At 35.5% G+C, this 16,181-nt stretch overlaps 1 protein-coding gene across 5 annotated transcripts in view; it reads left to right on the plus strand.

Moving 5' to 3' along the window:
• Positions 1-16,181, plus strand: part of PGM2L1 (phosphoglucomutase 2 like 1) — a 49,453-nt gene that overhangs the window by 12,746 nt on the left and 20,526 nt on the right. For 4 of the 5 annotated variants that reach the window (XR_009344484.1, XM_059132737.1, XM_059132745.1 and 1 more), the window contains 3 exons: positions 9,354-9,521; positions 12,705-12,811; positions 13,525-13,609. Coding sequence is in view for 4 of the 5 variants with exons in the window: in XM_059132737.1 (XP_058988720.1) it covers positions 9,354-9,521; positions 12,705-12,811; positions 13,525-13,609 (360 nt within the window). In the remaining variant the exon portion in view is untranslated. The remainder of the gene's footprint in view (positions 1-9,353; positions 9,522-12,704; positions 12,812-13,524; positions 13,610-16,181) is intronic. The other variant, XM_059132767.1, reaches the window with a different exon arrangement.

Genomic DNA, 16,181 nt, shown 5'->3' on the forward strand with positions numbered 1-16,181 from the left:
CAAGATCACGCAGCTAGTTAATGGTGGCTGTGGGATCAGAACCCAGGCAGATGGGCTCTATTCGCCGAAGCCCCGTGATAGTGGTTTAAACTCTTGCTGGACCTGAAGATATAGGGGGAGACTGGAGTGGAGTTTAAGCATAACAAACTGGGTGTGTGTGTGTGGCTTTGTTACATGCCAAGTACTGTTCTGAGCTTTTTTTTTTTATTTGAGAGAGAGCAGAAATGGAGAGAGGAGGAGAAGAGGGAGAAGCAGGCTCCCCGCTGAGCAGGGAGCCTGATGTGGGGCTGGAGCCCAGGACCCTGGGATCATGACCTGAGCCGAAGGCAGAGCATTTAACCCACTGAGCCACCCAGGTGCCCCTATAACTTTGAAAATGTGGATACTATTAACTTTTGCCTAAATAGTACCAGAAGGTATAGTTCCTTAACAAAATGCAAGTCAACAATAAAATAACATCAAATACAACCTAAGATGTTCACTAGGTAGAAATGTCATATTTTACGGGGCGCCTGGGTGGCTCAGTGGGTTAAAGCCTCTGCTTTCGGCTCAGGTCATGATCCCAGGGTCCTGGGATCGAGCCCCATATTGGGCTCTCTGCTCAGCAGGGAGCCTGCTTCCTCCTCTCTCTCTGTCTGCCTCTCTGCCTACTTGGGATCTCTGTCTGTCAAATAAATAAAAAATCTTAGAAATGTCATATTTTACAAAGATAGTAAGTTTCATTTGTGGTTTCTGTAAAATTAGATTCATACTTACATAGAATTATGATTTAAATATCCCAAACATCAAGGAACTTTTACATAATTATCAGGAAAAACTTAAAAGAGAGTTGATATGCTACTACAGTGCATCTCACACCCATGACTTTATTTTTGTAATTTGCATGTCTTTAAAAAAAAAAAAAAACTCTGCTTCATGAAGAGAATTAGGTATCTTTCAAGTTTTGTATTTTTAACTTTAAATTATATTTTTCAAATGTTTTATAAAGGTAATTGAAAAAACCCACCTAATATTGTTTGTTATTAATTCATACTTTATAATGTAAAACCCTGTGCTTCTGGGTTTATGCATATTTCCTCTACTTCATACTCAGCTTTAGGGCTTTTCTATATACTTTTTTTAAAGTCAGGCTTATTGAGGTATAACTTGCATTTACATAATGGACAGTAAGTTTCATTCTTTTAAGTGTTCCATTTAATGAATTTTGAAAAGTGTATACAATTGAATAACAATCAACATCACAAAGAGCATTTGTATCACTGCAAAAAGTTCCCTCCTGCCCCTTTTGTAGTGAATCCCCTTGCTCCAACCCCTTTCAATCACTGATCTAATTTTGTCCTGTAGTTTTTGTTAACTGAGATACTATTCACATAATGTGAAATAAAATTTACCACTTTAAAATGAATGATTCAGTGGGTTTTAGTATATTCAAGGGGTTGTGCAATTGTTACCACTATCTAATTCCCAAACATTGTAATCATCCCAGAAAGAAACCCCGTACCCATTAGTAGTCACTCCCTGTTCCTCCTCCCCCACCCCAGCTCCTGACAACCACTCATCTGTCTAAATTTGCCTATTCTGGACCTTTCATATAAATGGAAGTATACTATTGTTGTATGTGACTTTTGTGTCTGCGTTCTTTCACTTAGCATATTTTCAAAGTTCATCTATACTGTAGCACAAATCAATACTTATTACAGTGAATTGTCTATTTATATATCTTCTTTAGTGAATCCTTTGCCTGTTTTTTAATTTTTTTTAAAGATTATATTTATTTGAGAGTAGGAGAGAGCATGAGCAGGGGTGCTACCAAGGGGCAGAAGGAGAAGCAGACTCCACACTGAGGAGAGATCTTGACTCTGGGTTTATTCCAGGGGCTTGATCCCAGGACCCCAAGTTCGTGACCCTAGTGGAAGTCAGATACGCAACCAACTGAGCCATTCAGGGATCCCTCCTTTGCCCCTTTTTAAATTGGGTTGTCTTTTTATTGTTGAGTTGTAATAGTTCTTTATTGTCCCTATAATTTGCCTTTACAGAAATCATGCAATATGTAGACTTTTCATGTCTAGCTTCCTTCACTTAACATAATGCTTGTGAGATTTATCCATTTTGTTGCCTATTTCAGCAGTTTATTCCTTTTTATTGCTAAATGTTATTCCATTTTATGGATATACAACAATTTTTTTTACTCATTCACCTGTTGATGGACAGCAGGTTTCCACTGTTGAGAATAAATCTATTATTAAAATTCATTTACAGAAAAAAAATTCATTTACAGGTCTTTGTGTGAACATGTTTCAAACATTTCTCTTGGGTAGATGCCTCTTGGAATTACTATTAAAAATTTACTGAGAAATTTAAAAATAATTATTGGCTGTTGAATTTTTCAAATGCTTTCTCTGTATCTACTGAGGTGATTTTTCTATTTTTTTTTTAATTAAGACTTTATTTTTTATTTTTTAAAAAATATTATTTATCTATTTATTTATTTATTTGACAAACAGAGATCACAAGTAGGCAAAAAGGCAGGCAGAGAGAGAGGAAGGGAAGCAGACTCCTGGCTGAGCAGACAGCCCAATTCGGGGCTCAATGCAGGACTCGATCCCAGAACGCTGGGATCATGACCCGAGCCAAGGCAGAGGCTTTAACCCACTGAGCCACCCAGGTGCCCCAACACCTTATTTTTTAAGAAGCAGTTTTAGTCAAGAAAAGTATGTGTCAGAATACATAAAGAAAAACAACAAACATTTGAAATGCTTTATTTTGATTGCCTTATATGAGAAATATTTTTTGTTTAAAGCTTAATACATACTTGAATATGACTATGTTATTGAACAGTAAAGAAAAAATACTATGCCTATGTAACCTTCAGTTTTGAAATATAATCAACATTTTGATCTTCATAATATTTAGTATTATACTTAAATGATAATATAGTATATTTGGAATTGTATTTTCTGCTTTTTGAGTAGTTAGAATCTTTATTTCCTGGATACAATTTTTATATTAATTAACTGGTTATTTCTCAAATTTTATTAAGCCAATTCTTATTAATGACAACTCATTTTATATGACAAGAATAGTCATTCGAATTTATTTAAGCCAATTTAATTTATGCTAATTTCTATAACCTTTTTAAATGAGAAATTATTTTACTTATATCTGTAATCTAAAACACAAAACAAATGAACAAACAAAAACCAAAAACAGACTCATAAATACAGAGAACAAACTGGTGGTCCCCAGAGGGGAGGGGGTGGGGGCATATGCAGAATACGCAAGAGGGATTGAGAAATACAAACTTCTAGTTATAAAATAAACAAGTCATGGAGATGAGGAGTATAGCACAGGGAATATAGTCAATAATACTGTATTGTATTAACATATGGTGACAGATGGTATAACTACATTTATCATGGTGAGCATTGTGTAATCTATTGAATTTTCAAATCACTATTTTATACTTAAAACAATATAATGTATGTCAATTATACTTCTGTATGAAAAATAAATTTTAAAGATGGAGAAATAAAATTTAGAATTATACAAAGACCTTTAAATGGGAAAAAATTATTGATTAGCAAGAGTATATTTTGGACTCAATAAGGAAGCAGCTGGTTGGGAAAACATGTTCTACTCCAAGTCTCTAGATTTGGATCTTCAAACTGGCTGACCCTCAGAAGTAAATGTCAGTTGTGTTTACCCTTTGGATTTTCAGATTGCAGTTTCCTATTTTAACTTCTGTTTAGAAATAAGCTTTAATATTTTTTTCTGTAGTTTTATAAAATGGGTATTTATTGTTTAGACAGCAGCTTCTGTCAGTAAAATTTTAAAATGTTATTTGTAGCTTTGCAATTTTAGCTATATTTGAGCCACTAAAAAGTCAATTTTGTATATTGACTCATCCTTTTTTTTTCTTTTTACTTTTTTTTTTTTTTAAGATTTTATTTATTTATTTGACAGCCAGAGATCACAAATAGGCAGAGAGGCAGGCAGAGAGGGAGGGAGGAAGCAGGCTCCCCGCTGAGCAGAGGGCCCGATGCAGGGCTCGATCCCAAGACCTGGGATCATGACCTGAGCCGAAGGCAGAGGCTTTAACCCACTGAGCCAACCAGGCACCCTTTCTTTTTACTTTATTACTTGTTTCAGGGGTACAGGTCTGTGATTTATCCATCTTACACAAGTCACAGTGCTCCCCAAAGCACATACCCTCCCCAGTGTCCATTGCCTCATCTTTATATATATAACAATATTAAGGTTTGGATTGTGAATATATATTGTGTTTTTTTAGATCTGTTCTAATCTTCTAAACAATGAAGGTCACATTTTAAATTATTTTTATGCTGTTAGGTTTAGTACTAGAATATTAATAGAGTAGATTCAAGTTGTATAAAAATTATACAAATATTAGGTTTATAAAAGAAGTAGGAACTAAGATTTATAGGTGAATTCCTCATTGACAAACTTGATTTGTTTTATATAATGATGATTAATTACTTTTACATCCTTTTATACATATTTACATTTATTACACATAAATAATACAGAAACCCTCTAATTACGTACAGAATAGGTTCAGAAAAGCTTGGGTGAGTCCAAAAAAATTCTTCGTAAGTGAGTACTAACACTTTCATTTCATGGCAGGCAGGGTTGGAGTGACTTTGGTCTGGTATATAGCTTTATTCACATCTATGAGAGTTTGTAAGAAGTTTGTTAGAAGAGGTACTTCTGTGTGTGTGTGTGTGTGTGTGTGTGTGTGTGTGTGTGTGTGTGTATTGCCACTTTTGTGTGTGTGTGTGTGGAAATTGGTTCTTTCATGTTTTCTTTGAATTTGGGCCTTATGGACTACGCTATGGAAAAAACAGAACTCCACAGAGTTTTATGTAAGAAGATACTTTCTTTTCTTCATTTCAGCTATATAAAGTTGCAGCAATCCATAGGATTAGAACCTAAAGGAAAATTTTGGGTAAACAGGTAAAATTTTAAAATAATGCCTGGCTTTAATTCTGTATTCTTTAGCTTACTGATTTCCTACTCAATAATCAGCTTTACTCCTGATGAAGTATAGAAAATGCTAGCAGTCACTAAAATCTTTTTGGATTTTCTTCAGGATTACTTTTTTGGGGGTACTGAAATTATTAGGATTCTAAAATATTCTGGCTAAGAGCAAATTTAGTTCAGATTGAATGCATTTACTTTCTAAATAATTAATTTTCATTTTATATGTAGATCAACAAGTGCATTAGCAAAAAGTATGTACATCATATAACTTCTCCACAGACTTACAGTATAATTTGAGATGCTTTCTCTACAGTTGACACCAGTTGAATCATTTTTTTCTCTTTTGACTGATTAGGCTGTTCCTACTCTCAAGTAATGAGTGCGTTATAAATAAGGGAGCACATTTATTAAGCAAACAATAATTTGTATTTGAGGAAGATCCAATGTATGTTTTATTAATAGCCCTCTGTGGGTGCTGTTCTAAAAAGAACAATTTGTGAGGTAAAAAGTAGACATACAAGTATTTTTCCCTCAGCGATCATAGATACTTACCTAGTTTTTACCATAAAATAAGTAAGACATCATAAAATATCCAAACAGTACCAAGGCTGTACAAGTAAAAATAATTGCAATAAAATAAAATAATATAAATTGTAATAAAATAATTACAATCAAAAATAATTTTACCTCAGACCTCACTCCTGGTTTCCCCATCAGAGATAATCACTATTTTTAGTCTCTTACATTTGCATGGAGTATTTCTGGAAATGATATATATGTATACACATACCTCTTTTTACACAGATTAAAGCACTTTATACACGCTTCTGCTTTTCACTTAATACATCTGACTTCTCTGTAGAAATAGTATTTAAAAATAATTTGTAGTTCTTTAGAACCTTCATATATGATAGCTTATAAAAATCATAGTCATTTGAAGATTTTAACAACAAAATACAAAAAAAAAACCAACAAAAAAATACAAATTCATCTGAATGGAAAATATAATCATGGCTACATAGAGAGCCCTTTAGGTATATATATATATATATATATATATATATATATTTTTTTTTTTTTTTTTTAAGATTTTATTTGTTGATTTGACAGACAGAGATTACAAGCAGACAGAGAGGCAGGCAGAGAGAGAAAGAGGGAAGCAGGCTCCCTGCTGAGCAGAGAGTCCGATGCTGGACGCAATCCCAGGACCCTGAGATCATGACCTGAGCCGAAGGCAGCGGCTTAACCCACTGAGCCACCCAGGCGCCCTAGGTATATTTTAAAACATTTGAGACATCAGTATCTAATTTAAAATTGTCTACCTATGAAATAGTGGAGAAACCTAAAGTAGATTTCATATGCCTGTCACCGTAATCGCTAGCACTGTTTACAATAAAAATATATTTATGTCTAATGCATCATGATTTTTAATCCATTTTTATTTTTTCTCTAATTTACAGGCTCTTTCAGAACCAGGAATTAGGTTAGGACTGGTTGTGATGTTTATAACAGAGAATAGAATTTTTAGGCCCTACTCTAGTAGCTGTGCAGTTGAACATTAGGAAGTACTCAGTAACCTAATAGTATTCATGTCTGGTAGATCATTTTTATTTAGCTGTAATTAAAAAGAATAATGTTTTACCTTTTAGTTGGAGTTTATTATTATTAGAAGCATTATTAGCCTGCTCTACATAATTGTTTTGTTGTTTATAGTGAAGTGGTATAGGATTTAGAGCCAGACCAACCTGAATTCAAATCCTGTCTAGACCTCTAATATTTGCTCAGTTACTAGGCTCCCTCTCTAAACCTTAAGTTCTTTATCAATGCAATGGTAATAATACTACTACCAGTAAAATGCTGCAATCAACATTCTTACATGAATAAATCTTTTTGTTTGAGTGAAGATATTGCTGTGGACAGAGAAATTTATGGGCCAAAATGTACATGCAGTTTAAATTTTGATAGTGGCTGCAAACTCTAAAAGGACTACCCCAATTTTTAAAATTATTTATTTAATTTTAGTAATTCTGTGTCCAGTGTGGGGCTCAAACTCAATCCCAAGATCAGGAGTCATATGCTCTTCTAACTAAGCCAGTCAGGTCCCCCAGGACTACCCCAATTTCAGTGTCACTAACTATGTGACACTGTCATGTACCCTCTACAGAATGCAGGTGTTTTTAGTGTTTAATTTTTGCCATTCTTATGCTTTCTTTTTTTAAGATTTTATTTTATTTATTTGACAGAAGAGAGATCACAAGTAGGCAGAGGGGCAGGCAGAGAGAAAGGGGGAAGCAGGCTCCCTGCTGAGCAGAGAGCCTGATGTGGGGCTCCATCCCAGGACCCTGAGATCATGACCTGAGCCTAACGCAGAGGCTTAACCCACTGAGTGACCCAGGTGCCCCTTACATTTGTATTTAAGTGTTAGCCCTCTTCAAGTCTCTTTGACCTCTGTCAAATCTGGTGGTATCTTAGACATTAGAATAATAAATAGTAGCACAGGTAATCTTATTGCTTAGATTCTTATCTTAATAGCTATTCCTATTTTGGGGCATCAGGATGGCTCAGTTGGTTAAGCATCTGCCATATGCACAGGTCCTGATCTCAGGGTCCTCTGCCCCTCCCTGGCTTATGCACATGGCATGCTTTCTTTCTCTCTCTCAAATAAATAAAATCTCGAAAAAAAAATAGCTATTCATATTTTTATATAGCCTGTGTATTTGCTAGTGTGTGCCATTTATAAAAGGGAGATTCCTTGAGTTAAGGTTTTATGTAAGATACATACATATATATATATTATATATATATTAAAGATTTATATATATATTTATATATATATTATATATATATTAAAGATTTTATTTATTTGACAGAGAGAGAGATCACAAGTAGGCAGAGAAGCAGGCAGGGGGGGGAAGCAGGCTACCCCCCCAGTAGAGAGCCCGATGCGGGGCTCAATCCCAGGACCCTGAGACCATTACCTAAGCCAAAGGCAGAGGCTTAACCCACTGAGCCATCCAGGCGCCCCAATCTATTTTTATTTTACAGGCTATTTTTAGCAGATTACAATTTCAGTTAATCAGAATTTCCATTAGTTTGTGGCATGTACTCTGGTTACTTTAATTCCACTATAGCCAGAAAACTTTTCTGTTTGTTTGTTTGTTTGTTTTAAAAAGATTTTATTTATTCATTTGACAGACAGAGATGACAAGTAGGCAGAGAGGTAGGCAGAGAGAGAGGAAGGGAAGCAGTCTCCCTGCTGAGCAGAGAGCCCAGTGCAGGGCTAGATCCCAGGACCCTGAGATGACGTGAGCTGAAGGCAGAGAGGCTTTAACCCACTGAGCCACCCAGGTGCCCCCTTTCTGTTTAAATATATATTAATGTGTCTTTATTTCTTTGCAAGTACAAATATACTCTCATATTTAGCACCTTGTAGGTGCCTTGGTTTATCATTTAGAATATTCATTATTGTATAGGCTATAGACTTAGAAGATCTAAGTTGTTAGTATGGACTAAATCCATACTACACAAAGTATGGAAGGGAGAAGTTGTGGTTCACTTTATTTTCGTAATCTCTGACTCTGACTCTTAAAAAGAAAATACTGGAAAATCCCATACAAATTTTAGTCCAGTTTTTTGTTACATTTCTATTTTAAGTTAATTGTTTGTGAGGTACTATTTCAGTCAGGGGCATCCTTGAGCTTTATGAAAATAAGGTAAAAGATGTGATAATGAAACACAGAATTCTAAAATGTAGATGTTGGTGTGTTCTGCTCAGCAAGCCAAGTTTGGACTGAATTTTCATTCTCATTCTTATCTAAGTCCACATGTAATATCTAAGACCATCTTATGGTCATCTTTAGTGTAGATACATTGAGTGGTTTTCTGTGACTTTAAAGAGCAGGAACACTTATCTGGTCACTTTGAATCACAGAGATTTGGGAAGTGGTTGGTAAGTGTCTGTTGATGGCTTTTACCCAATAGCTTCCACATTTCTTTTAACACTTAATAGAGACTCTAATTAATGTTGTTTTTTTACTAAGAGGCTTATTTTGGATTCATAGCTCTTAAGTTTATCAATTTGTTAAAAAAACTCTTGAATAGTATTACCAAAAATGCTGTGATAATTAGAGATATGTAAATGGACTCCAGTAAGGGCCTGGCTCCTTGGGGGACTCTGGAAAGGGCCAGGTATTGTTTTATTATATATACTGATATTGATCATTAGCACCGTGGAATCTATAGTGTGTCTAGAACCTTGTGATATACACATAACACTTCCTGGCTCCTCAGAAGGGCTTCATATTAGAACCCTGCTTGTGATCCTGATTAAGTCTTAATACCTTTTTTTATAGAATCCCAAAACAAAAGAGCAGATTGAAAATCTGTTACGGAATGGGATGAACAAGGAGCTCCGGGATCGTCTTTGTTGCCGAATGACTTTTGGGACTGCAGGACTTCGTTCTACTATGGGGGCAGGATTTTGCTATATTAATGACCTTACAGTAATACAGTCAACACAGGTAAGAATTACAAAGTACTATACGTATACTTCTTAATCACACTATTTTTTGGCTTTCTAAATTACGTTGTGCCTTTCTAAAAACAAAAAACAAACTTTATATCTAGGAAGGTACTTTTTTAAGTAAAAAATGTGGAATAAATCCTGATCTTTGGTCTTGCATAAGATTTATTTTAGAAGGCATTTGTCTATCTTCCAGGTTATAGACTAACTTTCTAATTGAGTTCTTTTGGTGACCATATTCAAACTCTTGACATTGTTAATTTGCATTTGAAATCAGGAAATGGATATTGACATTTCCAACTGATAGAAAGAAACAAACTTAGAAAAAAGAGAATTACTCATTTTGGCATATGGCCATTGATAAAGATTAACCAGAGTATTTGGAAAATGTAGTTAAAAATATTTACCTTTAACATGGTTTTCCATATCCATGAGAGTTCTTTAAGAGTGTCCATATCCATGAGAGGTTTTTTAAATTTAAATTCAATTAGTCAACATATAATACGTCCTAAGTTTCAGATGTAGAGTTCAATAATTCATCAGTTGCGTAGAACACCCAGTGCTTATCACATTGCATGCCCTTCTTAATGCCCATCACGCAATTACCCTACCCCTCTGCCCACCTCTCCCCCGGCAACGCCCAGTTTGTTTCTTATAGTCCATGAGAGTTCCTTAAAACAGCTTATGATATGCTACAATTTATTTCTCCCCATTTTTATGCAACATAGAAACAGATTACTTTCTTTTTCTAGTGAATCATTCCTACTGCTTCAAGGAATTGTATACTTTTGAGGCTAAAATGCATTTAGCATATACTAAAAATAGTTCTGGACTAGAGGATTGCTCAGTAGATATAAAGATATAATTCTAATCAATAGCGCCAACAGTAAATCATCCTTAGCATTGTTCTGAGGGAATTCTCTAAAGGCAAAGGCTAATGCAGGGGATGGGGAAGAACAGATGACAAGATGACTAAATAGGTAGGATACGTGGCACTTCTGCACCCGTCTCTTTCTTTCCCTCATCTAGAGATGTGTCAGCTCACTCTTTAATAAATTTATTTCCTTATAGGCTTTTAATAAAGGAAGATTCCTTGACTTTACAAAAAGGATTGGAGGAGGTGTTTCAAAATCATTTTCTATGGAAATGTAAAGTGTTACTAGACTTGAGATTCCATTATGTGAAGTGGAAAAGCCTAATGGAATCTGATTCTTAAGCCCTAGCCCTTTTCAGAATCTAGGTTTATGGGGAGAAGCAAAGGTGATTTTTAAACCAGAGAATAGTAGGAAGTTCTGTGAGATTTGAGGATAGCATCATATTTAGAAATAAATAAATTGGTGAAACTAACCAGCGTGGGTTATAGCAAGCATGCGTGCACGCACACATCCACAGACTCACACCCACAGTCACAGGGAGTATAACCAGAGCGCAGGGGTGCAAGAGCACAGACTCTGGAGATCCTAAGCAGTCCAGGTTCAGCCACTTGCTGCTGACAAAATCCAAAGGCAGAGAAACAGAGTGGTGGTGAAACAAGAAAGGAATTTCAGTGTGCCCAACACCAGGAAGACAGTGGACTTAACATCTCAAAGACTGTCTCCAAAGGGCTGAAAAAATTTCTACGTTTATATAAGGAAAGTGTAGGACAAAAGTAGTGCGTATATGCAGGTGGGCAGTAAAGGTCAGGTCAATCGCTGTCTTGGGGTCACTCATGCAGGGTCTTGCTGGCATTATTGGAGGGGTAGGTAGTTTGGGCTCCTATCACAAGATGCTTTGCCAGCTGGGGTTTTTGCCTGATTTAAGAGATTAGCTGGAGAGAAGAGCTTAATCAAATACCAAGTATAGACTAAGGCCGAAAGGGAGGTGTTTGAGGTTGTCTTTCAGGAATAGGTTGGAAAGAATAATTATATCTGAAAGAGGGGTCCAGAAGTCACTGGGGCCTCATGGTGCTGCCACATATTGTCTTAGCTGAGCCTGCCATATAATAGCCTTCAGTAAATTTAGGTGAATTTAGGCCTTGGGCAAGTCATTGAGTGGAGCTTCAATCTTATTCTGTCTGCTCTTTTCTTTGAAAAGATGTTGAAGGACAGACAAAAATGGGAAAGGTATCTTCATTTTTTCTTTTTGGGGTTGTAAGGATTAAATGTGCCAACATTTGTGAAAGTGGTTTTAAAGGACTGTAAAATATGAAGTGTTATTTTTAGAGATGAAAGCATTTATTAAAGTTAGCAAATCATTCATAGGACACTTAAATGGTTCTAATTTATTGTGATGTTTTCAGTATTAAATACTTTCATTTCTTTTTTTGTCACCATCGGCTGCAAATTTTCCTAGTTTATGAAATTTTCTTTCTGTGAGATTTTAGAACTAAGGAATTGCAAATGGGATCAGCCATCTTAAGAAATGTTCTAATGAAAAAAAAAAGGAAAAAAGAAATGTTCTAATGGGGCACCTGCGTGGCTAAGTTGATAGAACATGCACACTTGCTCTTGGGGTTGGGGGTTTGAGCCATGTTGGGTGTAGAGGTTACTTAAAATTAATGAAAGAAAGGGAGAGAGGGAGGGAGGAAGGAAGGAGAAAAGGAAAGACAGAAAGAAAGAAAAGAAAAGAAAGAAGGAAAAGAAAGAAAAGAGAAAGAGGAAGAAAAGAAGGGGAAGAGGAAAGGAAAGGAAGGAAGGAAGAAAGGAAGAAAGAAAGAAATGTTCTAATGAAGGTTTATGTTGCTGATTTAAAATGTTTGTGTCATGAATAGGTCAAATCTTTTGTTTGGCTTCAGTCTTGAAATTTAGCAGGGCCTAAAATGGTCAAAATTTTGTTGTCTACAGCCAAAAGGCAAGAAACAATTTCTTTTGGTTCTTCTAACAATTTTTTTTTTTAACCATACTGACTCTCTTGCCCCTTCTTTTTTCCCTAATGTTTTATGTATCGTATTGGCTTTCATAGTTACTTAATTGATATTTCTGTGGTATTAAATGTGTCTGACACTTGAGGGAATAAATGTTTGTCCTCTCAGATTTGAGGACTGAACAGTATTGTTCCCACACTGGTAAACACAAGCATAAAGGTGGAAGCCAGTTCCCTGTGAGCCAATAAACTGCACACAACACATAAAAATAATGGATTTTAAATGGTGGAAAATGCAGGAATTAGTCAGGAACTAATCTTTTGTGTTTATCTGCTTCAGGGAATGTACAAATACCTTGAAAGATGTTTCTCAGACTTCAAGCAGAGAGGCTTTGTTGTTGGGTATGACACCCGGGGTCAAGTAACTAGCAGCTGCAGCAGCCAGAGGTACAGTGTGAATTGTTTCAGAGATTAAGTTGGACTGGAATAAAACCTGAAAAACAATTAGTGGTAGGATTTCTGAACAGGAAACTGTCAACTAGAAATGGGATCACATGCTGATGTTTATTTTAGAGCTGAAATGGGAGCATGTTAAAGCTTCTATTATAACCTTTTGCTCTTACAGGCAGAATTAAAATTTTAAATATTTAGAGTTAGTATTTAGAATGACATAATGGTTTATGTTATGATTTTAATATTTTGGCACAAGTATCAGGTAGGAGTGATTGTATAACTTTTATTCTCTCATTGTACTCACATTTAGTTAGTTTTAGGGCATTTTCACACATAGATAATCAGGAGATAGCAATATTTTTTTCAGGGTTTAATTATTTTTGTTTCTTGAATTCTCTTAATTCACTTTCCTCAATTCTTTTTGCCTTTCGTGGGTTTTATTTCTTGGTAAAGAAAGATGAATGAGGAAAAAGAAAGAAATTAAGATATCAGTTCTATTTCTTATTAAATTCCTTTTCAAAAAATCTTATTTAACATTTTTAAGTTGGGACATGAAGCCTAAATAACCAGTGATTGTAAGAATTTCTTGTATTAGGCTACTACATATTCAGAATGATTACAATATGAAACATTTATTTTGTGGAGGGTTGGGTTTTAAAATGTGTGGTAAGCTAAGGACTAAGTGAAATCTCTATTTTTGTTTTTAGACTTGCTAAACTCACTGCTGCAGTCTTACTAGCCAAAGATGTTCCTGTGTACCTTTTTTCAAGATATGTTCCTACACCTTTTGTAGTAAGTGTGTCATGTTATCGATTGTACACTTTGTTGCTCCTAAAAAGATTTCTTTTTTTTTTTCCCTAAAAAGATTTCTTAATTCAACTGGGATTCAAATCTTTGTCATGCTTATAGTTCTATATTAAGTGATATGAAAGACAAAAGGAAGGAAAACAAATTTTGCTCTGAGTTTATTTTCACTGAACAAGCGTGTGTTGACCCACCAAAGAATTTGATCTATAACAAGATGACAAGTCCACAGTCATGGTCTGATATTTTAATACTCTTCTTCCAGAAACTGGCTTATCAGGCAGATTAAAATGGCTGAGGAGGGGCGCCTGGGTGGCTCAGAGGGTTAAGCCTCTGCCTTCGGCTCAGGTCAGGATCTCAGGGTCCTGGGATCGAGCCCCGCATCAGGCTCTCTGCTCAGCGGTGAGCCTGCTTCTCCCCTCTCTTTCTGCCTGCCTCTCTGCCTACTTGTGATCTCTGTCTGTCAAATAAATAAAATCTTTAAAAAAAATAAAATAAATAAAATAGCTGAGGAGCGATTTGGACACACTATTAGCATGCTTGATCTGAGTGTGTGTGTGTGTGTGTGTGTAAACACTGTATTTAGTAGTGGTAGGATATTCTTTTTTTTTTTAAGATTTTATTTATTTATTTGAGAGAGAGACAGTGAGAGAGAGCATGAGCGAGGAGAAGGTCAGAGAGAGAAGCAGACTGGGAGCTAGGAGCCCGATGTGGGACTCGATCCCAGGACTCGATCCCGGGACTCCAGTATCATGACCTGAGCTGAAGGCAGTCGTCCAACCAACTGAGTCACCCAGGCGTCCAGGATATTCATTTTTATCAAGCAGGGGAAAAAAGGAAATTTCAGTAAATACCAGAGAACTGCTTATCAAGCCGTAGTTCTGGACCTCAATGCAATGAGATCAGAGATAAGAAACTCATAAAACCCCATGTGTTTGGAATTTTTAAAACATAATTCCTGGGTTAAGGAAGATACAATAATGAAGATTAGAAACTACAGGCAGTCAGTCCTTGCTTTGAGTGATATTGTAGGACTGTAAAGATAACTATCAGCTGAAACCATGCACAGTGATCCTTAATAATCAAAGGGAAAATTACAGCTGTTCTGCAAACTTTAAAGTTTTTTGTCCAAATTTTAAGAATACCCTATTCTTGGTTAAAAATGTAAGGAAAAGAAAAAAAATAGTAAAATTAATACTTATGTAGTACATTGTAATTAAAACATTAAAAACATTGAGAATAAAGTGTTTTATTTCTTGGTAAAAAAAAAATTTATCAAGAGTATGAAGAGGACAGGGGCATCTAGCTGGCTCAGTTGGAAGAACGTGCAACTCTTGATCTTTGGGTTATGGGTTTGAGCCACATGTTGGGCTAGACAGGTAGATAGGTAAAGAAAGTATGAACAACGTGTGCTTCTTATTGTATAACTTAATAGGAGTGAGCATCCTTTCTATTTCTCGGTGAACTGTCACATTCCTTTATAAGTTTGGGTCAGTTTCCCATAGTGTATCTGTTGTACTTTCAATGTTGTGATTTTTCTCTGAGAGTTCCTTTAATGTGAAGGGTTTTTTTTGCCAATATCACTTCCCCCAGGACATCTTCATCCTTTTTGTCACAAGCACATTCCTCACTTACATCCATATGTTCACCTACACTAAGCTCATCTGGTTGCACATTGAGAGTCTCTTGAATGACAGCAATGTCATCATTCCCAGCTATTTTCTTCTGTAATTCCACTTATGTTTGATTTAAATTTCCCTTCCATTGTTGCCACTTTTTGTTCTTTTTCTACCCTCTAATCTTTCTTGGCTAGTTCCTTCTTTCAGTTATCCATTTTTGCAAACTATCCCATGGAGTTAAGTAGACAACACAACTACATGCTTTGCTGTCTGTTGAGAGCTGATAACAGATGCACAGGTCACTGGCAGACTTTAACAGAGTGACGTGATTGGTCACTGGTCATGAGGGATCTCTTATATACATATTGTTTATGGACTGAAGAACTAGCAAGTTTGCACTTAATATGGTTTCTCACAGTTAATATACCATGGTAACTGAAATTTGAATGCATTGTTGGGAAATTGTGCTGTAGTTGACTATATTGTTGGGTGTTATTTAACTAAAATATGGTATCAGAAACTCATGTGTTTTGGAACTGTGCAAAGCAAGGACTACCTGTATTTGAAACTAAGCCACAATGAAAATAGTAAATAACAAAAATTATGGACTATAACTAAAGCCCTACTTCAAGGGAAATACATAGCCTTAATGAACATATTAGAAAAAGGGAGGATGAAAAAATAAAGAGCTTAGTATGTTATAGTCAAAACAGATTAAATCTAAATAAAGTAAAAGAAAGAAAATAGTGAAGGTCTGAGGTAAAAATCAATTAAATAGAAATATTTTAAAAACAGGGTATAAATAAAAGCAGAAGTTGACTCTCTGAAGAGACTAATAAAAATGGACAATACTTTCGCAAAGATGCTCAAGAAAAAAAGATACAACAAATTAAAAGGGAGCATAATATATATACTAGAGATTAAGAAAACCACAGTATTCT

The sequence above is a fragment of the Mustela lutreola genome, chromosome 1 (genome assembly GCF_030435805.1).
Source record: "Mustela lutreola isolate mMusLut2 chromosome 1, mMusLut2.pri, whole genome shotgun sequence".
NCBI classification, from domain to species: domain Eukaryota; kingdom Metazoa; phylum Chordata; class Mammalia; order Carnivora; family Mustelidae; genus Mustela; species Mustela lutreola.